The following is a 27,003-nucleotide window of genomic DNA, read 5'->3' as shown; positions in this document are numbered from 1 at the left end:
TGGACCAAGATGGAATAAGCCAGACATCTTTTAGTTGATTTGTTTACTTGAGTTATTTTTGTAAACAAACAAGGCAAATACAAGTATCGCACCAAGATTTGGATATCGGAAGATCCTCACTATAGACAAACCTGGTCAGAACCATAGACTGTATAAATATGGACGTAGTATCTGTGACGTCACCCATCTGTTTCTGAAGCGCTGTTTTGAAGCCAATTGTTGGCTGCAGCCATATTGGAAATGTTGAACTCTACATAACTGTTGTTGATCGATTGTGAGGTAAAGAGGCGGGCTTTGAGCTTACTAGCCAACAGCTACAGTGTTCCCGCCTGTCAATCAAGTCAGCTGTGCCTCTCACTGGAAGACTTGTAATCTCAATATCTTCAAAATTGCTGTGTTAGAAAAAAATCCCCCCCCCCCCCCCCCCTACTGTGTGTGCCGATGGAGAAATGAGCTATCCAGACTACACTGGTCTTTTGTACCAGGCTGTAAACATGTTTATTTCTGCTGTAAAGATCAGCTTTTTTGAATTGGTGTGTATGTAGTTTCCTGTCCTTTCGGAGCCAGCCTCAAGCGGATCCTCAATGAACTGCAGTTTTTAACACTTCAGCATTGGACTCATATTATTAGACAGGAGGTTACGTTTGCACCTGACACATATCTGTACAGACCCAGCCGCTCTTTTCATACACAAGAGAGATATATTGTATATTTTCTATATAATATTCATCAAATTATATATGCTAAAAAAATCTGTTTTAATTTCTTAACTGCAGGAATACCACTGTTCCCTTTTCTATTTCTGTATTGAGTGTAAATGCACAAAACCACCAAGACAGATTCATCGTACATGTAAACCTACTCTGCAATAATCAGCTTTCAGTGGCTAATATTTCAGTCCAGTCTTACCCTGCATGTTTTGCTCTTGGCTCTCATTGACCCTCCCAGGAGGGGAAATTAATTTGAATAAATAGTGCTGACACGTTTTGACAATGCTCAGGTTCAACGGTCCACTCGAGGTGGATTTTAGGAGCTAAAACAAACTGAACCGTCCCGTAAAGCTTCTAAACGTAGCTCCGTGTGTGACTCACCGACTCTGAGTTTGAAGTCATTGAAGGAGTGTTTGTTGATCATATCCAGCTTCCCCACCAAGGCGAATGCAAACTCCACCATGGTCCCTATGTGCATGTACTGCCTGTCGTGCTCCTGAAACAGAGAGGAGCAGAACCAGTGACTCTTTGATCACACAAAAGGTGACAGAGAAGTTCATGATAGAGACATAAACCCTGAGACTTCAGTCTACCTGGGACGTGTACTCGGGTCCGGGTGATGCGTTCAGCCCTGTAGCAGCCATGTAAGTACTGCCAATGGTCTTGATCTTTTCCACACCGCTGAATTTGGGTTTGGAAAGCAGCTACACACAAAAGTACAAACACAATCCACACAACAGTTTATGAAAATGTTAAAAGCATTACTCTTTTCTCCTTTGTGCCTGCCAGTAAAAGCCTCTCAGAATATCCAGATATCATCACAAAAGGTTAAAGCTTGCATATGAGACAAAAAGTTCAGAGTTCAATCATTTAAAAGGATATTCTGCTCTGCTTTTAGTATTCATGCTGCGTGTGTAGGATGCTGCGAAGGCTGCAGGAGTGGAAGTTCTTTACCTCATCAAAATCAGCAATGATTTCGTTGAGCAGCCTGAGGCACTCTAATCCTTCTTTGTTGACGTCAGATTCGGTGTAAAACTCTTTAAAGTCAGGGATGGAGGCGAACATGACACAGACCAGGTCGTAGGACTGGTGGTACAGATCCTGCACAGAAAACATGATAGAATACAGATGTTAGATCTGGATAGGAACAAAGTGATCACACAAAACTGATGACTTTTCTACCAGCATCAAACACAAAAGAAACAACCTGAAATGTTTGATTTTAAGCACGCCTCAATGAATTAATTCCATAGTTTTCTGTGTATTAAATGACTCTGAAATACTCTTCTTCAATCAAGTCATAAGTGGGTCCACGGACTACGACAAACCACAGGCTGTGAATCAGACGGAGAAATGAAAGTAGGCAAATCATCCAAACCACCGTCCAAATTACAGTGAGTCTAAAATCCATTAGAGCAGCAGCTTGCTCCTGGATCCTGTTCAAGTGCAGAGATAGAGTCATCTGCTGACTCTTCATTCAGAACATTTGCAGCAGAAGCAGCATTTTTATTTAAAACCTCATAACCTTCAGCACACCATGTCCTGTAAACTTTCAAAGATGTTAAAGTTTGACTTTCTCTGTGCCAGACGCTCTCTTGAGGTGAAACAATGTCTGACATGATGAATGAGAAAGTCCTACAGGCAACTCAGCAGATCCTCCTCTCCTGTCTCTGAATGTGTTTTCATTATAGTTCATTTAGCATTTTAATACTTCATGAAAAGATTCAGTTCTAGTGATTATCATGGTTTCAAATATAAACTCATGAACTAACATCTCTGAACCAGCAGGCACCATCCATTCACCATGATACATGTATCAGACAGGGCAGCTGAAGAGAGAAGGGACGTGTGGAAGCAGAGAGTGAGGGATGACATGCAGCAAAGGGTCATGGCCGGTAGTCACACCAGAGACCGCTGCGTAAGGAGCAGGGGTTCACAAAATCTTCAGCCTGCAACCCCCAAAATATTGGTGGGAAGAAGGGGGAGTGAGACAAAAAGCACTTTGAAAAAGTAATTTATTGAAAACAACAATTAAACTGAAATAGGCTGTTTAATACGCTCAAAAAATAACGAAAAACTCTCCAAACCAGAAGAAAAAATGTTCTCAGTAGGACTCAGTAATGAGTAGCTCCACCGTTCATGTTAATCACTTCAAAAATTCGTTTGGGCATGCTTGATGCGAGTGTTTCCAGGAGGCTAGTGGGAACATTGCTCCAAGTGGTGAAGATGGCTTCACGAAGGGCATCAACTGTCTGGAACTGATGGCCATTTTTATAAACTTCCCTTGCCATCCATCCCCAAATGTTCTCTATGGGATTTAAATCAGGGGAACATGCAGGATGGTCCAAAAGAGTGATGTTATTCTCCCTGAAGAAGTCCTTCGTCAAGCAAGCATCGTGAACTGCAGCGTTGTCCTGTTGAAAAACCCGGCTGTTACCACACAGACGAGGGCCCTCAGTCATGAGGGATGCCCGCTGCAACATCTGTACGTAGCCAGCCACCGTTTGACGACCCTGCACCACCTGAAGCTCCAGTGTTCCACTGAATGAAAAAGCACCCCAGATCATGATGGACCCCCCTCCACTGTGCCGGGTAGAAAACATCTCAGGTGGGATCTCCTTGTCATGCCAGTAACGTTGGAAGCCATCTGGACTGTCAAGGTAAATTTTTTCTCATCAGAGAATAAAACTTTTTCCCACCTTTCAATGTCCCATGTTTGATGCTCCCTGGCAAAGTCTAAACGGGCAGTTTTGTGGCGTTGAAGGAGACGAGGGCGTTGAAGGAGACAAGGTCTTTGAATTTGTTTTTTGTTTTTGAAACCCTTTTCCTGCAGATGTCGTCTGATGGTTATTGTGCTGCAGTCGGCACCAGTAAGGGCCTTAATTTGGGTCGAGGACCGCCCTGTGTCTTGACGGACAGCCAATAGGATCCTCCGGCTCAGCGCTGGTGTAATTTTTTTGGGTCTACCACTTGACTTTTTTGTTCCATAATTCTCAGGATCTTTCAAAAAATTTAGAATGACTGTCTTACTGCGTCCAACCTCAGCAGCAATGGCACGCTGCGAGAGGCCTTGCTTATGCAGCTCGACAATCCGACCACGTTCAAAAAGAGAAAGCTTCTTAGCTTTAGCCATCAGGAGGGCATGACCGTGTGAATGCCTGACAGAAAATGAAAATTTGGAGCAGATTTTGGCTTTTATAGCCTGTGGTCTTAAACTTTTGATCAGCTGATAAACAGCCTGTTTCAGTTTAATTGTTCTTTTCAATAAATTACTTTTTCAAAGTGCTTTTTGTCTCACTCCCCCTTCTTGCTTTTGCATATTGTAGCTCTACTTAAAACCTCATTAAGATCCAAATGTGCAAAATGCAAATTCTAGCAATTTTTGAACTGGTCTTAAGATTTTGATCAGGTCTGTACATCTCACAACCCCCATTTGCGTCTCACAATCCCCCAGGGGGTCCCGACCCACACTTTTGGAACCCCTGGCGTAAAGGACGGTATCCTCAGTCCATGAGGTCACGCTTAAACAACAAGACCAAGTGGTGCAACAAACATTCACATTTATAAAGAAATATTCTTCGAAAGCTTTAATATGTAGACAAACTGGAATACCTGGTGTGTGTTCTGCAATATCAACCCCTTAATGAAACAGGAAAAAATCTCAACTATGCACTGTGGACTGTAATCAAAGATGGATATCGTAACGGCTCCCTAAAAGTGAAGCCAAAACATGTTCTCTCCCTTCTGCCTGGCTGCAGTATAGGTCATATACTCAATCTTATCCATATTTACGGGTAAGTTTAATGTGTATTATTGATAAGGGGGAGGATGTCAATGCTGCAGCTCCACTTGCCCACACAGCTCCACCATGTATTGATGCATCACTGATACATCATCGTCCCTCGTGAGGGTTAGTGTGTGGCTGTCTTTTGTACCACAGGAGGAGGTGGACACACCATCAATAAATACAGACGGTCAATGCTGAGTGTCAGATTGATTATATTGACCTAACACACACGAAGAGGAACCACCGCCTCATCAGAGTTAATGACCAAATTAATGTAATGGTTCTTGGCATGTAGCCTCTTGTACTGTGGGACCTCTGAAACCACGTCACATCTGTCCTGCAGCCACCTGCCACTAGGGATGGGCAATGATTTTTGAATGATCGTTCACTTTGTAAAAATCAAAGAGTTACTTCAAATATTTTCTCATTTTAAAAGTATAATCTCTCAACGTTTTTACCGGTCCCATCCCTACCTGTCACAACATTCATGATCACACGAAAACATGACGGTTAAGATACCGACCTCGTTTTTCCAGTTGCGTGCCAGGAAGTGCTCCGCGACGTGTGCAGGCAGAACGTTCTCCAACAAAACTCGGTTGAGGTTCTCCATCGTCTCAATTTCCTCACACTCCTTCTTGAACTTGTTCTTCCACAGGAAGTCTAACCTACAGTAATATTCATTCTGTTACAAGAGGACACAGAGGTGAAGAGACTGAAGGTACAGCTGTACAGCTTGCTTCCATCAAGTCACAGAGAAAAACAGACACAGCTACAAGAAGAGATTACAGCAAGGAGAGAAAAGGAACACTGAAAAAGAGCAGGCTACAATTCAGCCACGTGTTTCACTCATTCAACCTCAGAGGGGGACAGTAATACAGAAACTTAATGTGGCTTCAGTTCTATCAAACACAATAACTTTACCAGCATGAAATTAGGAGCAAATCTGAAAATGACTGTGTGAGACAGAGGAGAGTGGATGTTTCAGAGCAGGTGTGGGTGAATGTTGAGGGGACAATTTGTATGTGATGTTAGATTTTCATTCATACTGTGAGGCCCACGCAGCTCAGGTGCTCCATGAACATGACTCTATTTAAACCTGTTCCTGAGCAGTACGGGATGAACTGAGCTGATAAAGAGGATGAATCAACACAGGACAAACATGTTTGTATGATGTATGATGAAAAAAAGATCAAGCAGAGAAAGAGATACGGTTTCAAATTAGAACCAGAAGAACCTGTTTCAGGGGACGTCACAGAGACAAAGTCTGTCTGTACACACGTCTACTTCGAGTGACTCACACCGGGTAGAAACATTCTGTATTCCAGTCAAATTAGAAGCACAAGCTCCCTTTTCATAAGCCTGAGACGTCAGTAATTGGTTGATTGAAAATAGATTTATTATCTGCTCAAACTCAATCTGCGTCACATTCAAGTCCACGTTTGTGGCTTTAATTTAAATCCAGAAGCACTCACTCTTCAAAGAAAGTCTAATATCGCATTTTCCTTCCACTTTCACAGTGGGCCCTGAAATTTGATAGAAAGGAGTTCTCAGTGTCTACACTGGAGGAAAGTAACCCCATACATCTACATACAGCACACTAAATAATGCAGAGAGTAAATGTGTCCTGCGTAATGTGATGCCAAAATGTCCCTGCCGTCAGCTCTCATGAAATGTCTAATATATTTGTGGAGTGTTTTCAGCTTAGTGGGGGCACACTATGCATGCAGACTCAGTTTAGTCCTCACAAAGAGAGAAAAAATAAAGAGTTATTCTCACAGCAGACCAGAGGCATCAGCTGCTGACTATTAACTGATAAGCTCTGATATTAAACAGAAATATTACCCTGACTGTGTTTCCCCTCACTGCAGGGGGCTGCTGCTGCTTCATCCTGCATTCAAATCTACTCCAAAGCAACAATACACACATACATATGTGCAAACACAAGGTCAGACACCACACATGTCAATCCTACATGCACTGTTATCTACTGTGTGTTCACTGAAACAGTATTTTTGTGAGAGTAACACTGAGATGTCGTCCCTTCTATTATCATTTCGATGCAGCAGAAACTGTACTGCAGCTCCAGAGAACAGCAGTGCCCTAGTTCTCAATCACTTCAGTAAGCACCCTACAGTGTAGCATAAACCCCAAAATAGCAGGACTTGGAGGCACACGGCTCTCCAAAATGACCGGTCTCTGGTCTCCGCATCTCACGGCTCCTAAATCTCAGTCCACCTGAGAAGCTCAGAGCTTGCAGATTTGAATCACCAGCCCAGAGCGGCTTAAGGGAGACCAGACAAACTGCTCCCACGATGCCTCTCCTGCACAGTGTGGCACAGTAAGCTTTACCTTCTCTACTGAGGGAATCAGCTGTGCAGAGTGGATTTCCATCTAGAAGATGAATGAATCTGTTCAATTGTGGCCCAAAGCTCCGAGGTAATATGGAGTTTTTAGAGAGAGGGGTGGAAGTAGTAGTGTCAGGGGTCCAATTTTGTTTGTATTAACATTGAACTTCTGAAAGCTAGCTGTAGTGAGGCAGAGGAGAAATATTCATCAATGACCTCAATGATCCGAGTGCACCGCCCCGCTGCACTGCAATCCATCAAAGTCAATTGTGAACATGTGCGAGAGAGCATTAAAGGTTAAGGAGCCCACATGGAGTCCCTCATCAGGAGGGATGGGAGGAGTATGGAGAAGAGACCGCAGAGGAGTTTCACAAAGCAGTCTTCTCATTTCACAGGCCATCAGACTCACTTAGCAGAGGAAACATCATGAAAACTTAAAGTATGTACAAACGAAATGAATAAAGGAGGTGAAGAAAGACATTAAATCACAAATACAGGCGCACAAAACAAAGAATGAAATGGTGATGTCTTAATTTATTGGAGCTTTGACATTAGGATGATGAAAAGGAAGGAAGATAACGTCGTTCAAACTATTAGGAAATAAACTTACCTGTCTGGCGAGCACAAGCAGAGTGATAAAGAAGATGAAGAGCGAGATAGAGCCCATAGTCTTCAGGTCTTTGAGAACTCCTGGTCTTGAAGGGGAGAGATAAAAGGGAGAATAGAGAGAAAGCAGAAAAGATAAATCCAAGAGTAAGAAGATAAAGGCAAAGACATGTGGGAACAGTAGTGACAGAGAGGGAGAACATTTAATTAAAAATTCAGATTGCCATCAGTAGTCTTTGACATGTGTCACATGATTGGTTAGCAGAGCATTTTATTCCAAGCTGTCTCTTGGTTTAATCTGTCACTTCTGCTTCGCCGTGACAAGAGCTTGTTTACTGTTGGAATGCCGGTGGCAGAGCTTCACCGCCAGCCGAGCTTCATTTACAAGAAACGTTTGTCAACAAAGTGTAAACAAGATAGTGCTCACAATCAAAGAGTTTCAGTACTGTACCATCAACATGTTGACACTGATGCCACATAGACACTGATATGAGACTGCAGTCACTTTGACGGCAGAGCTTTTGTTCCTGTGCTGTGATCACTTTTATGAGTTTCATCTAACATCTTATAATTACACTCTGTCAGTCTGCTCCACCATAAACCCTTACAAACAACACACTGCTGTATATTTGACTCATTGCAAAGTTTAATGCTTTAACAGGCTCACACATTGTAAGCCCAAAGACACTGTATAAGAATGACGCGCCTATTAATTATGGATACAAAAAAAAAACTTTTTTCAGAGCAGAGCTGTCTGGCCCTCCATTTTTGATAAGACTCAAACAGTTGCATCCCCATTTCTGCGAGCACATTTTGCATATTAATGGGCTCTTATCTAGGGCACAGCTCAGCAGACAACTGAGGAAACAGCCAGCAAGTCCTGCACTCGCCTGGCTCATTATCCAATCGATTCCCTGCACAGAATCAATGGAAACGACAGAGGACGGACAGTTTCACACGAGGGGACAGGCACAAAAATATAAAACAGGATTTCAGTTAGTTACACAACAATTGTCTTCATAGAATAGATTTTAAGTTTTCGAAATCTCTTAATGGTCTCACTCCTTCTTATTTATCAGATTTGCTTTTATCATATGAGCCAGTGAAAGCCCTCAGGTCTTCAGGTAGTGGAGTTTTAATTGTACCAAAAGTAAGATCAAAGATTCATGGTGAGGCAGCTTTTTATTATCATGGCCCACGCCTCAGGAACACCCTACCTGAAGATCTGAGGGCTGCACAGAGCAACAACACCTTTGAAAGCAAACTCAAGACCGACCTTTTTTGACTCGCTTTTAGCAGAGTTTCATTCTTCTAACAGTTTTATTTCACTTTACTTTATTTATTTATTTATTTATTTATTATCTAGTTCAAATTTTTGTAATTTTTAAGTATAGCATCTTATAATATTTCAATGGTTTAATATTTTAGTGTTATAAATATATATATTTTTTTCTTAATTTATTCTATTTTAAGTTTGTTTATGTACAGCACTTTGTGTTACAATGTCATTGTATCAAAAGGGCTTTATAAATAAAGTCTGATTGCTTGATAGTGATAGATCGAGTGTTTCTCATCAAATCAATCATCAAATCTTTACAGTATGTTGACTTTGCATCTAAAATGTTCCTGTGTTGTCATGCTGACCTGAGCCACATGACATATACCATCTCTGCAGGAGGAATGACTCCTTATCTCTGCTGAAAATAACTAAATTAAGATTTAAAATGAGCGGCTGAACATCTGCTGGTGCTTCTCAGAGAGCACTCGGGGCACTGTACAGTTTTGTTTTGAGTTGAGCAGACAAAAAGACTTCAGTTGCTGCTATGGCGTCCAGCAATGAATCTGAAAACCTCTGTATTATCCCAGTAAAAGCTCAATGAGAGCTGTCCATAAGCCTTTACCCATTATGCACAGTCTACAAAGACACTCCAGATTTGTCTATAGGTAATGTCATCTCTGCGATCTTTCTGGCAGCTCACTTTATGGAGGGCAAAAAAAAGCAATTACACAGTATTGTGTGATATAACGTTTCCACTGTCTCATCAAATGTCAAAGTTTGTCTCCAGCACAGAGAGGCACATCACCACATCGGTCACATGGGCCCCGAGGAATGCTTTCCACCAAGTGTACGTCCCTGCTTGGCCTTACTTGCTCTCCACGTGTAATGTATGACAAATTTGTGAGGCAGATTTTCCTCTTACAATCTCAAATACACTGGTTTCATTTCTTATTACCTCATTATGCGGTTCATCCTTATTAAGCAGCTAATTTCCTGGGCTGTTGGCTACAGGGTTGGCTGTGTGAATGAGGAGTGGAATATTAAATGAAACTAAATGAAATGAAACGGAGAGAGGGGCAAAGTTGGGTCAGTTTGGATGAACGATTGTAGAATGTGTGGAGCACGTTCATGGGGAGTAATGGCTGGCTCTGAACCACGCTTAATAATACAGTAGATCTGAGTCTGACTTGTAATAAAGAAACTTACTGGGACGCACATGACTCTGATTCACACTCAACTCACACTAGTCAAGTTTGAGAGCCTCAAACCTGACTCTGACTCTAACTCACAGAAAACAAGTGTCCTCACTATCCACCACAGCTGCAGGGAAACGCTGACATCATGCTGGTCCAATCCTGACCAAGCTCCAACTATAAGCTTCATCAAAAAGGAAAGTTTGAAGCCCACTCTTAAAAGTAGAGAGGGTGTCTTCCTCCTGGATCCTGATTCTTAGATGATTCTAAAGAAGAAGGACCTGAAGGCTCTACCTCCCATACTACTTTTAAAGACCTTAGGTACGATGAGCAGGCCTGCATGCTGGGAGCGTAGCGTTCTAGAGGGATAATAGGGCACGATGAGCTCCCTAAGATATGAGGGTGTCTGATCAATAAGAGCTTTGTAGGTCAGAAGAAGTAGTTTAAATTATATTCTAGCTTTTATTGGGAGCCTGTGTAAAGAAACTAACACAGGAGAGATGTGCTCTCTCTTTCTAGTTCTAGTCAGTACACAGGACTTATTAGGGCAGCCTGATAGAAGGGAATTACAATGATCCTACCTATATAAAGGTAACAAAAGCATTGACTAGTCATCAAATCTGACCTAGTTGAAAATGTAATTGATTATCTCTGGTACAGCATATGGTCTGAATATGATGCCAGACACCAGAACAACATTGAACATCCGGTCAATTTCATAATACTTGACATGTATATGACCATGACTGGTCTGCTTTGTGATTTATATAAACTAATCAGATTTAGTTTGAAGTTGTCACAGTTTGCTGTCTCTTTATGTAAAAGTTGAACTGACAAAGTGTAAAATGAACACACCTAAAGGACCAGACAAGCTCCTTCTTTATAATTATCCCCAAGAGGAAGAGCAAACTGGTTGTTTTATATGCCTCTAAAAGCTTTAACAAGTGATTTAATGAAGAGACTCATTTTTTGTTTAATAAATATAGTTATCTTTATGATGTAATACAGCTGTGACATTTTGTAGCTCTTACCACACAGCAGATACTCGTAGATATATTAAAGGCCTTGTTTTAATTACTCCTAAATCAACAAAAACATTAAAATGGACCTCCATCTTCACTCAACCGTTCACTGAAATCATTTGATGATGCCTTCATATTTAAATCTGTATCATTGAAGTTACACAAGATGACACAAGTTGAAGTTTGAGTCTTAATTCAGTTAAGTGTAAATGTCAGCTTCCATTTGTGTAATATGAAATTATAGACATTGCTTTTAGGATAGACACAATGCCATTATTTAAAAAGTGGATTTCTAGTGTATTAAGTTTGGTTATATACTGTGTATAAGACATTTTGATAGAACTGCTCTTCACTTCTTTATTTGGGATGCAAACTTATTGATCTAACTCAAAACTGCCAATTGTTACAATCTAAATTTGATATGAAAGGAAATTTAACAAAACATAATTTCTGTTGCATTCATTCCTAGATTGGTTGTCTGTCTTGTCCAAACTAACAATTCACTTTTATTGGATAGTAGTATTCAAAAGGGTTCCTCCTGCACAAATGAACTTGGCCACAGCACACTAAGAATGTCATCCATAATCAATCATAACCAGCACATCTATCGACAGAGAGTTTGAGTGTCATTACTGATAAATGCTGGAGGAAAGGTAAACGATAGTGTGAAATGTTGCATACCGTTGTGTATGAGAATTGATTCTATGCTGTTCTATGTAACATGAACCTTCAGCACACAAGAACAGGGGCACAACATCTACAATACCCCAACCACTGAATATGAACCCTGCTGGAGGCTTTAATAAACCCCATAATGGAATTTGAGGCTGGCTTTTTGTTATGTGCGATCGATGGGTTGTTGGCACATGGCTTGCTGCACATCCTCTCTACGTTCCTGCCCTCCTCTTTGGGCGCTGTGAGCAGAAGCAGATTGAACGTAAGAGGAGGTTGTGGGGAAGATATCGACATTGAGAGAAACCAGTTTAAGTGGTTCTGACACCTGAAGATGTTGCCCCCTGGGTGACTCCATTTGGTACTGTTCTTGACGCACTTGGCTGGAAGACTTCCTTGTCTCTTCTCAGGGTACTTAAACTCTCTCTTTTCACCCATCTGGACTCTCTAAATCCCTCTTTCATGCTCTTTTGAATGGTTTCTGATGTTGACTGTGCACATACCTGTCTAGGATTTCAGTCTTGTACAGGAACCTGCTGTATTCATCCAGCAGAGAGGCGTGTGTTTGTAGTATAATGATGTTGTAAACCACCACAGCAGTCAACATGATGACCATCTTTAACTCGTAGTTTATTCTCAGGAACACTGAGCAAGAGATGAGGCCTAGGATGCAGCTGTAAATTAAATACTGGACAAAGAGAAGATGACACAGACAGGTGGGTTAATTCATTCCAAAAAGACAACTATGAATTCTCAGAGAAGCATGAAAGTGATCATGTTAATCCTCACTCACAGGAAGGTAGAAATTGTTTCTTCCTGTGAAGGTGATTAGTTGTCCATTAGGGTAAAACAGGGATTCATTTGATGAGTTGTAAACAGGAACAGGAGGCAGCAAATTATCCTCTAAAAAAAACTAGAACAAAACACACATAGTCAACAGAGATGAAGGGTTAGTAAAAAAAATATCAAATTAAATTCAGTGCAGAAAACATTTTACACAATTCAGATACAAATTCTAAACACGCCTGCCTGCTCGCCTCGTCGTCAGCACGGAGAAGAAAAAATACCTCATCTACATTGTACTTGCCGTAGGAAAAACAGTCTTGTGACAATCATTCAATAATGTCCTTTCAGAGTTAATCTGTAGGATGAAACGAGGGTTGGCTGCCCCACTAAGCAAAGCTAAGTTTATGTGGTTCATCCGCCCAGGGCGACTGACCCGCGTCAGCCGCAAAACAAGATTATAATCTCTGGAATCGATTTGTGTGAAGGTCTCAACCAGGGTCCTGACACCGTGCTTTATCACGCAACTTCACCAGCAGCCTCAGGGTACTATTTTACCCTTAACCAAGCTTTTTAATTTGATCTTTTTTTTCCTCTACAGAAAAACAGAATCAACTTTAAATTGAAGGAGAAGAGCTGAATAAAATAACACTGTAATTAAAGCGTGTTGTCTTATACCACTGAATGGAAATGGTGTTTGTATAGTTATGCAGGAAAACAACAATCTTTAAATTAGCCAAGGGGAGTATACCTGCCCAAGTATGGAAATATCTAGATTTTTTCTGAGAGTTGATAAACAAAAGAAATGAAAAGCACTGAGATAAATATTTAATTAAAAATATCCACAGACTCTTACCTACTTTCCGCCTGATTCATCCTTGCAAGAAATAATTTCATTGCTTATTATTTAAATCAGTGTATATTTACAGCATTTAGATTTCCTGACTTCCTGAAATGCATCATAAATGATTGATTTTTAATTCCCTTTTATAAACAAACCTTTCATTTTGACTTTTTACAAATCTGTTCCATGGTGTGGTTATTCAGACAATTGAATGACCCATTAATTACAAATGATTCACAGGAACATGGGTTACTCTTAAAAGTTCATACAGCTAGAGAGAGGCTTCTGTTAAACTCACTAATTACAGTGAAACTGAGACTCAAAGTGTCTCTTGAGGGGTTTCACTTTTGATCTGGACTCATAATCGCCTCTCTTGTTGCTAATTAGACTCTAAACAATGCAGCACACAGAAAAGAAAATCTTGGCTGGAAGTCATTCATCATTGATCCCTGGCTACACAATAATCCTCAAAAGTTCCCCGAGGCATTCATCACTGTCTGTCGAAAGCAGACAGGCTGTTTTTAAAATCAAATACCTCAGTCAAACATAGTAATAATGAAAGTGTGTTGAAGTTTCAAAACATATCAAATCTGTATTTTCTCTTTAATTACATCACATTAAGTGAGCATTTCTTTTTGTATGTGTGACACCATGTATTTAATTTCTTACAAATAATAAGAGTGACATCTTGAGGGCTGGGGCTCTTTTATAAAAGCCTAATTAGTCCCCTCCTTCCTTTCTGCAGTACCTGCACATAAAAGCTTACCATGTTGAAGACTGCCATTATGAGTATTAAAGCTGTAGTTGTCATGGTGAGAGTGATGCGGGGCCATGGCTTGTTGGCAATAATGACTGATGACCTCAGCAGCCACATCCAAGACGTGGAGGCGCTTTTACTGCAGTGCTACAGGGACACACGCAACCACACACCAAACATATACACACACACACACACACACACACACACACACACACACACACACACACACACACACACACACACACACACACACACACACACACACACACACACACACACACACACACACAAACACACACACAACAGCACACAAACATAAGACAGGACCGAGATATTGAAGGCTGCAGACAGATTCAAATGCTAAAACAAGGCAGTATGTTTATCAATTAAAACCAGTAAAAAGGCATAAACACATAAATACAGATAGTTGACAAATTGATCATTTCTTTTGAGTAAGGAAAATTACTGTGAAATTAATAAAACAAGTTCACATACTGATAAACTCCAAGCTGCCCAGTGGTGCTAAATGAGTTCAAGGGACATACAATTATAAAATTCAGTTCCTATAAGGGTAATGGTGCATGGTGCAATATACTTCAAACTGCATGAAATAACAGCACCACTAAATGACCACTGCAAGTGATTCACTCATCTGTAAATAGTGAGCAACAGCATACAGCTTCCAATAAAGCATGCAGACTGCGATGCCTCTTGTCTGACTTTTATCAAACTGAGCAGGGTTGTTATCGTGCCTCCTCTTTAACAGTCACACCAGAACTCAGCTGTTTCTAAAGGCAGTACACACTGTGCAACCATGCCCTTCATTTCAAAACAGCTGTATCACCTGAAAGTCAACACATTATGATTTTAATATGTTTATAGTCTGCGTTTTCTTCCATGAAAAAAAAAAAGATATCTTCTCAGGCGGCAGTGAATGCTGGCACTGCCTGTTGCCAAAAGCTCAAATTGTGTGCTTGATTCACAGCAATCTCAGAGCAATTTCTGAGCATGTGGCTGAGTGGATGTGACATTTGAATAGCTCAGGGGTGCACATTACAATGCAATAAATTAGGCATGGCAGAATGTATCATGCACCTGCAGGATTATTGTTGAAATGTAGAGCCAGTGGGATGCAATTTTGCTTTGAAAACAAGAAATTTGCACGCAATTTCACCCCCAGACCAGCACATAATAAAATGCATGATTTGACAGGAAAGGGAGAATTAAAAGACAGAGCGAGAGGAGCTGCCAGAGTTGATTTAAGTATAAGATGTTGAGCTTCACAGTCACAGGAGCAGTCAGTTAATCAAATATATATTGACCTTTCTGAGCAATCAAACCAGCATTAGCATCTGAACAGAGATGACGCCTTTCCAGAAGTGGTGCGCAAGTTAAAACCCGTGACAGCAACGAGAAAACATAAGCGGTAAAGCATTTTGCTTTTGTGAACTGTAAACCTTCAAATTATTCATGGGTTTGAGCTTTCAAGGGTTTTTATGTCATATACAACACGAGCACTAACTAACAAATACGTATGAATAAATAATAGTTTAAGGTACAGTGTGTAGGAATGGGAATATTCAGGGATACATGGTTAAATTCTAGATTAAATGCTCCCTTGCTAAGCCCTCCAGTCGTTGAAGAGACAGTGGACTTCCTCAGATACACGCTAAGTATGATCCTCCAAGTTTCCACCATCAAAAACGTCTATCAATACAAAGTATTTTGCACACAACAACCACTCTTCTTCGTTGTATTCAAACCAGTGCATTTCACGCAGCCACTTACTAAATACAAAAACAGGTATGTAACTAGTTTGCCCGTTACAGTAGAAACATGGCCGGGCAAGGTGATTACACTACAATAAAACATTACAGATATCATTTCTACCACGTTTGTTCTGCTATATGCCGCTATAAACAATGCACTGCACCTTTAATACTGTCAATAAACAGAGATTAAGTTCATCTGGGGCACTCTGAAACTGTATAATCCTTATTTATCATTGTAGTGATAAATCTCAAATTTTGAGTCACGCTGAATAGTTTAGAAGTTAAAATATGAAACATTCATGATGTAGGGATAGCAGGCTCATATTAAATAGCTTTACTGCAGATGAGCGAATCATTTTATGTCTATCTCCTCTCGTGGCAGCAGCCTGGGAGGGAGAAAATCAATGTGCCCTTAAAACTGCACAACACTTCTCTTCAGGTCAGAGCAAAGTGAAACATATATATGTCTATATTATGGAGTCTAATGCTTCTTTTAACAAAGGATTCATGAGCTTGGGCTGACTCTGAGTTTTTACTGCAGAACTATAAAAACTGTTGTGAAGAAAACTTTAACATAGACTAAAGTAGTTCCAAATGTGGCAAACAAAAGGAGGGAGGAGGATTGTCAATGTTAGCTGTCATGTGTTGTATATTTGAGTCTTGGGTAACATCCCCCTGGAGGACAGAGCCAAGCATCAGGTTTTAAAAGAAAACTAATGACCAAGCAAACAAAAAGTGATATGTGCCTGAAGTTAGAGGATTTTAGAGACACTATCGTTTTAATGATCATTTTGTTTTTATTTTATTACTTTCATTTGTAAATCTATGCATGCTGTAGAAAAGCTGCTTTCTGAAGCAGGCACTGTGGCAGTGGTTTGGCACACATCTGTTTCCTGCACACAGCCAGGGTTCATTTTAGCCAGGGAGCCACTTGAGCTAATCTGAAGGGCACTTAGGGTAACAAAAAGGGCACTTAATGAGCTTTAAAGCTGACCAGAGGGCCACTCGTGTGCCTTTAGTGAAACATTAGGACAAACATTAAGCGCACAAAAGTGCCATTAGACGGTGGGCATGTTCTGATCAAGTAAGGTTAGAAATGAAATAGAACATTTCCAGTGAAAAGCAAATTGTTTGCAAAGCGATTGAATTAACTCACCAAGAAGTGTCCGATGAAACATATGAAGAGGATCATGGAGAGGATAAGAAAAGCCATTCCAAATGATAATCCCAAGACGGTCGTCCTAAAAGGAAAAATGCAACGTGTAAGAAAGTTCAGTTCAAAACAAACTGTTGTAGTAATGTTTAATGCACAACAATAAATACATCTGTTGTCTAAACTTACAGAGTGAATAAACAATGACATAAGTTATCATATTAAGCTTACACTGACGCACACGTACTTTGGAAGGACGAGAATCTGCACGATAAATATGCAGAAGAAGATCAAACAGGCGCAGGTGACGTAGTATTTGAAGGCCGGCAAAGTTGTTGCTCTGTACTGGAAGGAGAAAAAGAAGGTCAAGTTTCAACATTGGTAAATGGTAAATGGACTTGTACTTATATAGCGTTTTTCTAGTCTGTCTAACAACTCAAAGCCCTTTACACACTACTCGTCGCATTCACCCATTCACACCACATTCACTCACTGATGGTAGAGGCTGCTATTTATTAAGGGACCATCAGTAATCTCATTCGTACACATTCACACACCGCTGAACAACAGCGGGAGCAATTTGGGGTTCAGTGTCTTGCTCAAGGACACTTCAGCATGTGACTGCCGGAGATGGGATCGAACCACCAGCCTTCCAATTGATAGACGACCGACTCTACCCACTGAGCCACAGCCCCTTGGTCTTTTCAAAATGTTTCTACAGCTACTTCAAAAGATCCTCAGCTGTGCACTCAGGCGCCACAAGACTCCCTTTAATTTAGAAGAGCTGAGGGTAATGCAAGGGAGCCGGCGTCATAAAATGTTCTGAGATTGTTTTTCATGGAAGTACTCCAATCTTACCACTGAGGGGGTTAAAAATGTCAAGATACTTGTACCACCTCTTACCTCTTTCTCCAAGGATTTGTTGTGAAAGAATAACGATATTCTTTGGATGTCCTCAGACTTGAGCCACTGTCTGAGAGCATAAAGATAGATTTTGTATAAACCAGTACAAACAGGAGGACACAGGCAATGCCACAGGCAAACAAAGAGCTGTCCATGTATTTTTGAATTAGCCTTACTTTTGTGCATTTATCCCATCAAATGTCCTGATCATCCTCTCGTTAAGTTCCTCTTCAAACCTTTTTTTCTGAGACTTTGTCCTTTAATGAAAAAAAGAGACAGAGTATATTTTAGGTTCACAGAATATTAATCCTACACAAAGCTTATTAAACATCTTGTCTTCTGTCTCTGTCTGTTAAGGGATGGGGATAATCCTGCAGAAGAAGATTGTGCTGGTGCAAAAAAACTGAGCAGCTTGCCTTTCTGATCTCCTCTGGAAGTGATACTGCCCCATTGGCACGTCCTAAGACACAAAGCAAAAGGAGAGAGACGGGTTATAAGCTGCAGCCGAGCTCCGCCGTCAACAGAATCTCAAAATATGTTTATAAAAACCACACACAGCAGTGCTGATCTTCCCGTTCTCATTAGTCATGCTGTCTCTGTGGTGCAGGTTGGCAAAGGGCTTGGCTGCGCCCCATGACTCCAGGTAGCGGGTCATCCTGACTGACGCCCTCATCTTCGCTCCGTCCAAAGTGTGTCTGGGACGGTAATGATGCTGTGGGCTCCGTCGCTCCACCTGGACAAACATGGAAATAGTGTTATTATATTGCTTATTGTTTAACGTACATGATTCTTTTAACTACAGTTAAAGTGCTTCCACACCTTGGGGTTGATGACCAGATGGGTGATGACTCCGTGTTCCTTCAGGTAGGGGTCTCTTTCTTGTCCTTCCCCATCTTCCACTTTATATGCACCATTCAGGTGTTCGAGTGTGACTGAGGTGATGTGGACTCGCCTACCAAGGAAAAGATTTCTAATATCAGAATGAATCTGGGTACTTCCTGTTTTAAGAAAGGATTCAGGGTGACCCAACAGACAAAACTGATGCAGGCAAGTTGTGACAAAGTCTCAAGGAATCCCACATTTTCAGAAATGTGCACCTCAACACACTGCAATGTTACCTCACGCAAATCAGAGACCAGTACTTCAGTATTACTACCAGTGAACTCACCCTGGCACACCTCCTGCCTCCATATGATTGGCCAGTGTTACATCATGTGACCAAACATCGTACTGCCATTTCTGGAGTCCAATCACACCACACAGGACGTTCCCAGAATGCACACCCACACGCATGTTGATGTCAACTCCTGTTGCATCTCGCACTTTCCTGTCAGGCAGAAATAAATCTTAGCTGTACAGGTGATTAAAAGCATGATCAAGGCATCATATTCTGTTAAAAAGAGAGGAAAGGCATGAAAGTGGGGAAGGCAGTCAACTAGAACACTGGGAAAAGTATTCCTACTAATAAAAGCTGATCCTGATCATACATTTTCCTCAATTAAACTTTATATTCATGTTTCTTTTCTCTCCCAATTAACTGTGCCCCAGCCTCCTCTTTTTTATCTCCCACAAATGCCCTCAAATGAGTCAAGATAGGACTTTGCTCTCACCAACACACATTTGATTCAGTTTAATTGGCAATCAAGAAAAGTTTCTACAGCTGAGCTGATGGTTAGCAAGTACCTGTCATCATTATGGGAAGGGGTGCTGTAATAAAGAAGTGTTTCCAGGCATATCCAAACAATCTTTGAAATGTAGGTAGTTGAAACTGGTGGCTAAGATATCCAGAGGTTTAATTAGACTCTTATGAATCTCAGGAGCATAGCTGATGTAACACACATAAGAATCAGTGTGAAGCAATTTGTCCTTTCAGTTATTTTGTTTTTGAAGTATGGAGAATGAGCCACTGCTGTGCAGCCTTTTTTCTCTCATTTAATTACATCCATTCAATCTGATTTAATATAACTCCTGGTCAGACAACTTCAGGTTTCAAATCAACATTACTACTTCTGAGTCGGGGGGAGCTTCTGTGAATAGTAGTTTGCAGACCTGTTATGATATGGTACGTTATGTTATGTAACCTTACTTGATGGCCTCACACATGTCCAGCCCCATTTTCACACAGTTCTTGGCATGGTTGGGCAGAGACTCCGGCAGTCCAGACACACAGTAGTAACAGTCACCCAGGATTTTGATCCGCATACATTCATTTTCCTGTGAATGGAAAGTTAGAACACAGGCTCAGAGACAGGGTCAACCAAAGGTCCTGCTGATTGACAGCTCATGCAGCTTTTACATAGAATCACATTATGAACCTTACTATGAAAACCCAACCTTAGATTCCTGTATTCTGCATGCCTCACAGCGACTCTGTGTTATACTCAGGAACGTTGGAGTCTCTATTTATTCCCTTTGATCAGTTTTTTAATCAGATTTAACACAAAAGAAACCCTTTGATTTTGAGAGGCTGATATCAGAACCTGACACTGTATCAAAAATTAAAATGACTGGAGAAAAAAAAGGTTTCTATTAAGATAGTTGCACACATTATCTGTAAATAAACTCTGATTAATAAATTGCAGAAATGAGACAAAAGCATCATCAACAGGGATGTGCTTATTTAGTCGACTAAACGATCACACCTTGCTAATTGGCATCAGATTTACTATCTGATTGAACAAATAATCAATAGTTTGAATATTGGAACCCTGAAATGCTGATTGTGTGTAGTCCAAGCTGTAAAACATACCACCCGCCATTAGTGGGGGCTGTTGCTCTGGTTAATGGCTACTGCCATCATGCTGTAATGCTCTACTACCCGGATGAAAACATGCACAGTTAACAGATGGCATCTTGCAGCGTGGTGTGGTCTGACAGAATTTTGATGTAGAAAAGGGAAATAAAGTTGTACACTACCAGTCAAAAGTTTGGAAACACCTTCTCATTCAAGGGTTTGTATGTATATTAATTATTGTAAACACTGTAGATTAATACCACAGACATCAAAACTATGAAAGAACATATATGGAATTATTAAATTCACAAAAAAGTGTTAATATAACAAATCAGAATATGTTTTATATTTTAGATTCTGTAAAGTAGCCCCCTTTTTCCTTCATGACAGCTTTGCACACTCTTGGTATTCTCTCAGTTTGCTTCATGAAGTGGTCTCCTGGAATGGTTTCTAATTAACATGAGCCTTGTCAAGAGTTCATTTGAAGAAGGACTTGCCTTCTTAATGTGTTTGAGACCATCAGTTGTGTTGTTCAGAAGTAGGGTTAGCACACAATGGATAGCCCTTTTTGACTACTGTTGTAATCCAGATTATGGCAAAACCAGATCATTTCATAGTTTTGATGTCTTCAGTATTATCTACAATGTTGAAAATAATTAAAATAAATGAAACCCATTGAACAAGAAGGTGTGTCCAAACTTTTGACTGGTAGTGTACGTAGTCAGTGTCTGGTTAAACTGGCACATGCATCACCAGCACAGGCATGTGGAGGTTAACTTGCATGGAGGACTGAAGGCTAGTGGTCTTAGCTCTGCTGTTTTATTGCTCATTATCAGAGGACTTTGTTAGGATGTATAACAGCATGTGTAGTGATGAAATCTTTACCTTTGCAATTTGATCAAATTTGCCAAACAGCTCATTCAGCATGTGCACTAACTCTCCAGGTGAGCAGTCACTGGCCAGCCGTGTGAATCCCACTATATCAGCATAGAGAATACTGGAGACAGGATAAATGCACATTAATATATCATAATATAATGGTTTAAGAATCTCCTGAAAAATAACTTAAGCTTAAATGAGAAATGTATAATTAAAATGTACATGTAAGTGATTTGTACGTTAATAATACATGCCTGACGTTAGTGTGTCTCTGGACGTAGAGATTGTGAAAATTGTTCGTGTTCTCCATCTGGCCGAAGTTTGGGCCCTTTAGTCTCTGGATGATCTCAGCTTTCATCACACGAGCAATATGAGCCGGCAGCAGAGACAGCAGGAGACGCTCCTAATGGAATTAAGACAGAGACAGAAGAAGAAGAGCAGGCCCAATTAGGGTCATGAAAGAAAATAAAGCATTATAATTACATGTTTAAAAAATGAAGATCTTTAATAATCATTACAAGAATTCTTACAGAAAAACATGTAATTTTGGATGTGTGCAAAACGAGGCAGCACAGTTTATTTGTTTCAGCTCAGAGTATCTCCTACAAGAGATCCTATGCTTGATGGCCCAAAAAATGCAATAACTGCATTCAAATGACATGATCTAAAAGTAAGAGTGATGTGAACAGATGCAAATGCAAATAAAGAACTAGGCTTTAGTGATTAAATACGCTCTCAGATCCCCAGTTTGGATATTCATGCTGTTTAAGTCTACGAAACAGATGATCATTTTCAGCAACTTGACAACTTTTCTGTTCATTTCCAATTCAATTTTGAAGCATTAACCTTTGTTGACAGAATGATACAAAAACTGTCACCAGTATGTCATCAGCCTCTGTGTAAAATTCAAGGTTAATTGGAAACCACACTGTGTCAGGTTGACTTCCTGTAATTCAAAATCTAAGAATTAAACTGCCCATTATTTCTTTGACAGCCAAGAGAGGACAAACTCAACCACCATTCTCCTCACAACTTGTCTTTAGGGAAGCTTAACTTTCCCTCTGTTTTACTCTCCGGATGTTCTTAAATGTTATTCTAAACCAACCTGCACAGTAATTAGCAACAAGATCCGCTCTCATGGTTGTGAAAAGTTAACCAAGGAGGAAACGCTCAATTAAGCCGATGTCACCCTGAACCTGGCAGGTTTTTGCACCACTGATCATGTACCTGCAATATTGCTGGAGCTCAGAAAGTTGTACATATGAGGAGGTCCTTGGAGGCTGATAACACTAGCAGAGCTTTGGGATTATGATGAATTCACACAGCACCCCGCTCTGACCACTCATACCAAAGACGTATGCGCTCACTGTACTGTAAAGGCTCTTTGGATAAAAGCATGCAGCAAACAGCATATATTATGAGTGCCTGAGAGAAATGCATCTCTGCACAGTTACCACCATCTGTCGCAGGCAGCAGCAGCAGCTCTCTGGGGCTGCTGTGAAACGCTCCACCCAAGGCATCTTCAGCTCCACTCGTGACAGTTCGAACAATACAAGCTGGATTTCCCCGCAGGATAACCAGCCCTGCCCCGAGTCTGAGCATTCACAACAACAGCTGGTTCCACCCTCACAAGACTGGATAACTATCCAAAAGCTACATCTGGGGCAGCTGTATGACAGAAGCTAACTGTAACTAGCATCTCATGCTAGTACAGCAGTAAACTTTGATCTGCACTGACAGGAGGAAACGCAGCTCCTATGCAGCAGTGGCACTCATTTTACCTGCATTCATTCTGAACAATCATTCCAACTTTTCTTAATAACTACAGGGAAAAAGCTGCTGCTAAAACAAGAAAGTACTGTTGTTTCACTTAAAGCAAGGGTTGGTAGTCAGATTTAGATACACTTTTTGTTATACTGGTTAAAATGATCTTAATGTCCCGATGGCGATTAATACATAATGTGTTCTTAAAAAGAGCGAAAAGGGGTGCTGGTGGCCTAGCGGTCTAAGCGTCCCACGTACAGAGGCTATGGTCCTCGTAGCAGAGGTCACCGGTTCAACTCCTGGCCGGTCGACCATTTGCTGCATGTCGTCCCCCACTCTCTACTCCCCACATTTCCAGTCTCTTTTCAGCTGTCCTGTCCAATAAAGGCGAAAAAGCCCAAAAATATATCTTTAAAAAAAAAAAAAAAGAGTGAAAAAAGGCTCTATCTACAGCCGGCGTCAACCTGGGAAAACACCAACCAGTCCCTGCCATCAGGAGCCAAATTATGAAACCCATCAAATCCCGTCCTGCCGTCCTGCCCGCCTCCTGCGCGTACATTTCCCCGGTGTGCACTCCCCGTCCCCTGCCTCTGCCTCTTCTTCCCCTGCCTCTATTTACTGCCCCTCTCGATGGACCTCTGACCCGATGAGGTGCTTTGCTTAGGACTGTAGTCCAGATCAGAGTCTAAAAAGCTCTCACCACGGGGGCTCTGACAAGCAAAATAAATTAATGACATATAGTAAGTCCTACAGAAATTTTTGATGTATTATATGTATTATAGCTTTTCTCCTGATATCGTGTCACCGGTTCAACTGGATAATGCTAGCATGACAGTTGTGAGTACTAACAGCAGCTATGTTTGTTTGTGTTTTTAACTTTCACTATGATAATGTTTTGGTGTTTTCTTACCGCTGAGTGAGACATGAGTTGACGTAGTGCAAAACACAAACGATGTGCTGAGGACCGGTTTTGAATCAGTCACCATCATATGGTTGCAAATCAGCGGCGCTCGTGCATGTGAGCGGGGGCGTCGTTTTGGAGGAGTTCCGAGGGGAGGGGGGGAGGGGTTAGACAGAGTCCTGAGGAAATGCTACTTTCAAATTCATAATAGTTTTCTATGACTACCAACCCTAGTTTTTAAAGGTGACATATCACACTTTTTTCATCAATATATATTGGTCTAAGAGGTCCCCAAAACATGTCTTTAAAGTTTATGCTCAAAAAAACACTTTGAAATCAGATTTTGGTCTGCCTGAAAAGCCCTCTTCTTCAGCCCTCCTCAGAACGGTCTGTTTTCTCTCTGACCACGCCCCCTCAGGAAGTGGATGTGCCCTCAGCTCTCCAGCACGTTGATCTAATGTTTACATGTTGGCTGAATATACACGGCTGCTCACAGATCGCTTTACTTCAACTAGAGCTGGGCGATTAACCAAATTAATTTGATTAATTAGATTTTATTTTTTCAATCGATATGAAAATAATTAAAGCTCAACATCGAGTTTAATGTTTCCCTGGTTCTCCGCTATTTTGACCCGGTGCACGTAATACTCACAGTCACCACACCAGGAGGACTGGCGCTGTATCATACAAAGACTGCGGTCAACATTCGTTTGCGCATGACTGATAGACAAGTAAGAGAAACACACAACAAACTCAGGATACACGTGGGATGGAGACGGCAAAAGTCACGGAAATTGAGGACGATATCGTTCCAAGAAAGGGAACCGTGACTTCAGTGGTGTGGACATGGTTTGGATACGCAAGGTCGGACACGGAACAGACCGATGTGTTGTGCAAAATTTGTCGAAACACTGTGAAAACGAAGGGAAGTAGCACAACAAATCTCTTCCAGCACATCAAGCAAAGGCACCCGGCAGAGTGGGAGCAATGTGTGAGGCGTCACCTCACAAACACTGACGCTAGCTCCATGAACAAAACTACACCAAAATCACAGCAACGTGTAGCTGCAGCGTTTTCCAAAGCTACGCCGTACGACAAGTCAGGACATGTTACCCATCTACTCAGTTGAAAAACTTGGCTTTAAAAAGCTGCTGAAAACCCCAAGGCTAAGTAAGTTGGCAAGGAAATACCTCTCCATTCCTGCATCAAGTGGGGGGGGGTTTCAGTACTGGGGGGAACATTGTGACATGCCATAGAGCATGTCTCAAGCCAGAGTCTGTTGATAGACTTGTTTTCTTGGCAAGACATTTGACACTGTAATCCAGTTGGAGGAGAGGCAGGTTGATGCATAGGTGTTAAAAAAAAAATCATTTTTGTTTGGGTACATTATTGAGAGAGTTATATTAGTGACAAGGTTTCATGCTAACCTTTTGTAATGCAGTGATTGCATTTTTTTCCTGTTTTGTAAATTTAAATGCAGTGCACATAATGCAAATGTCCAACTAAAAGGAACATTACTAAATGATGTTCAAAGTAAAATCAAGTAAAGTAATACCTCTGCAGAAGTTATATTTTGTCCTGTTAGTAAGCATGAGAGGGAAAAAAATGTCTTCTGCTCTATGCTGGCACTTTAATGTTGAAGAATGTTCATTTAACCATTTTGTGAGGTTTTTTTTTTTCATTTGTAGTAATGCATTCAATGCATTTTTCTTTCTCAGTACTGTTTTATTTAATTTATTAAAAATGTTTCAGTGCAGTGCACTGTGCACATGATGCAAGTTTTCTTTTTGAGTAAAAATACCTCTGCAGAAGCACAAAGTTGGTCATGTAATGGTGCTGTTATTGTTATTCTTCTGTGGCACTTTCATGGTGAATAATTCACATTTTGTTTTCATTTGTTGTAATGCATTAATTGCAATTTTTCTCCAGTCATACAGTACTGTTTTATTTATTATTTCATTATTTTCTTATAAACATTTATTTATTTCAATACAGTGCACATGCAAGTGTTATTAAAGTGACCTCAGCAAAAGTTATATTGCCTGTACATTTATATGCTGATGTTTTGGCATCCAATAAAAAAAAATCTATTTTTTGAATTATGTTTAATTGTGTTTATTTACACAGAAAAAATCGATTAAAATCGTGTATCGGATTTTGAGCTGAAAAAAATCGAGATTTAACTCTTTGGCCAAATCGCCCAGCCCTAACTTCAACCCTCTGAATCTGATCCAGAATCTGATACTGACGGAGAGGCGCCTGCAGCAGGACCTTTCTGAACGATGGGTCACAGATTTAGTGTTTCTTGTTTTATTTATCAGTATGTCGATGTGTGTCTTGGTACACAGCTACAAACATGTAGCTATGTGGCTATGCTAACTAGCGCTAGCACTTATCCATGATAAATAAAAATCATCCACTAGATCTTCAAATCTGCAGACGTGGGGAGTAAAACCGACCTCTGCCAGAAAGGCAGCAGGACCTTTCTGAAGGATTGGTCACAGATTCTGTTTCTTGATGTTTTATTTGTTAGTATGTAGACGTGTAGCTACAGCTACAGCTACCAGCTACAGCTACCAGCTACAGCTACCAGGTACAGCTACAGCTACAGCTACAGCTACAGCTACAGCTACAGCTACGACATGTAGCTGTGTAGCTATGCTAACTAGCGCTAGCACTTTTCCATGGAAAATTACAATCATCCACTAGATCTTCAAATCTGCAGACGTGGGGAGTAAAATCGACCTTTGTGTTTATTAAGACAGCCTACAACTAGCATGCCTCCCTCCTAAGCTCCTTGTTAGCACACGTGTGCAGGTAATGAAAAAGTTGAGTTGTATTTTATACAGTCTATGGGCTGAACAAGCTCCGAGCTCTGACTCCGTGACAGACCGGA

The 27,003-nt window shown here is 40.8% G+C and overlaps 1 protein-coding gene across 4 annotated transcripts in view; it reads right to left on the bottom strand.

The window, feature by feature from the left end:
* Window positions 1–27,003, bottom strand: part of adcy2a (adenylate cyclase 2a) — an 83,228-nt gene that overhangs the window by 4,508 nt on the left and 51,717 nt on the right. For all 4 annotated transcript variants that reach the window (XM_034698435.1, XM_034698433.1, XM_034698432.1 and 1 more), the window contains 19 exons: window positions 21,697–21,845; window positions 21,449–21,560; window positions 19,916–20,043; window positions 18,998–19,156; window positions 18,649–18,781; window positions 18,386–18,562; window positions 18,246–18,289; window positions 18,006–18,086; window positions 17,830–17,899; window positions 17,174–17,271; window positions 16,930–17,014; window positions 14,008–14,145; window positions 12,408–12,527; window positions 12,118–12,302; window positions 7,453–7,537; window positions 5,021–5,179; window positions 1,665–1,811; window positions 1,304–1,414; window positions 1,092–1,206 (listed from right to left, as the gene is read on the bottom strand). In XM_034698435.1, coding sequence (XP_034554326.1) covers window positions 1,092–1,206; window positions 1,304–1,414; window positions 1,665–1,811; window positions 5,021–5,179; window positions 7,453–7,537; window positions 12,118–12,302; window positions 12,408–12,527; window positions 14,008–14,145; window positions 16,930–17,014; window positions 17,174–17,271; window positions 17,830–17,899; window positions 18,006–18,086; window positions 18,246–18,289; window positions 18,386–18,562; window positions 18,649–18,781; window positions 18,998–19,156; window positions 19,916–20,043; window positions 21,449–21,560; window positions 21,697–21,845 — 2,296 coding nt within the window. The remainder of the gene's footprint in view (window positions 1–1,091; window positions 1,207–1,303; window positions 1,415–1,664; window positions 1,812–5,020; window positions 5,180–7,452; window positions 7,538–12,117; window positions 12,303–12,407; window positions 12,528–14,007; window positions 14,146–16,929; window positions 17,015–17,173; window positions 17,272–17,829; window positions 17,900–18,005; window positions 18,087–18,245; window positions 18,290–18,385; window positions 18,563–18,648; window positions 18,782–18,997; window positions 19,157–19,915; window positions 20,044–21,448; window positions 21,561–21,696; window positions 21,846–27,003) is intronic.

This window comes from Notolabrus celidotus, chromosome 12 (genome assembly GCF_009762535.1).
Source record: "Notolabrus celidotus isolate fNotCel1 chromosome 12, fNotCel1.pri, whole genome shotgun sequence".
NCBI classification, from domain to species: Eukaryota; Metazoa; Chordata; class Actinopteri; order Labriformes; family Labridae; genus Notolabrus; species Notolabrus celidotus.
This window is presented reverse-complemented; position numbering and strand designations above follow the sequence as displayed.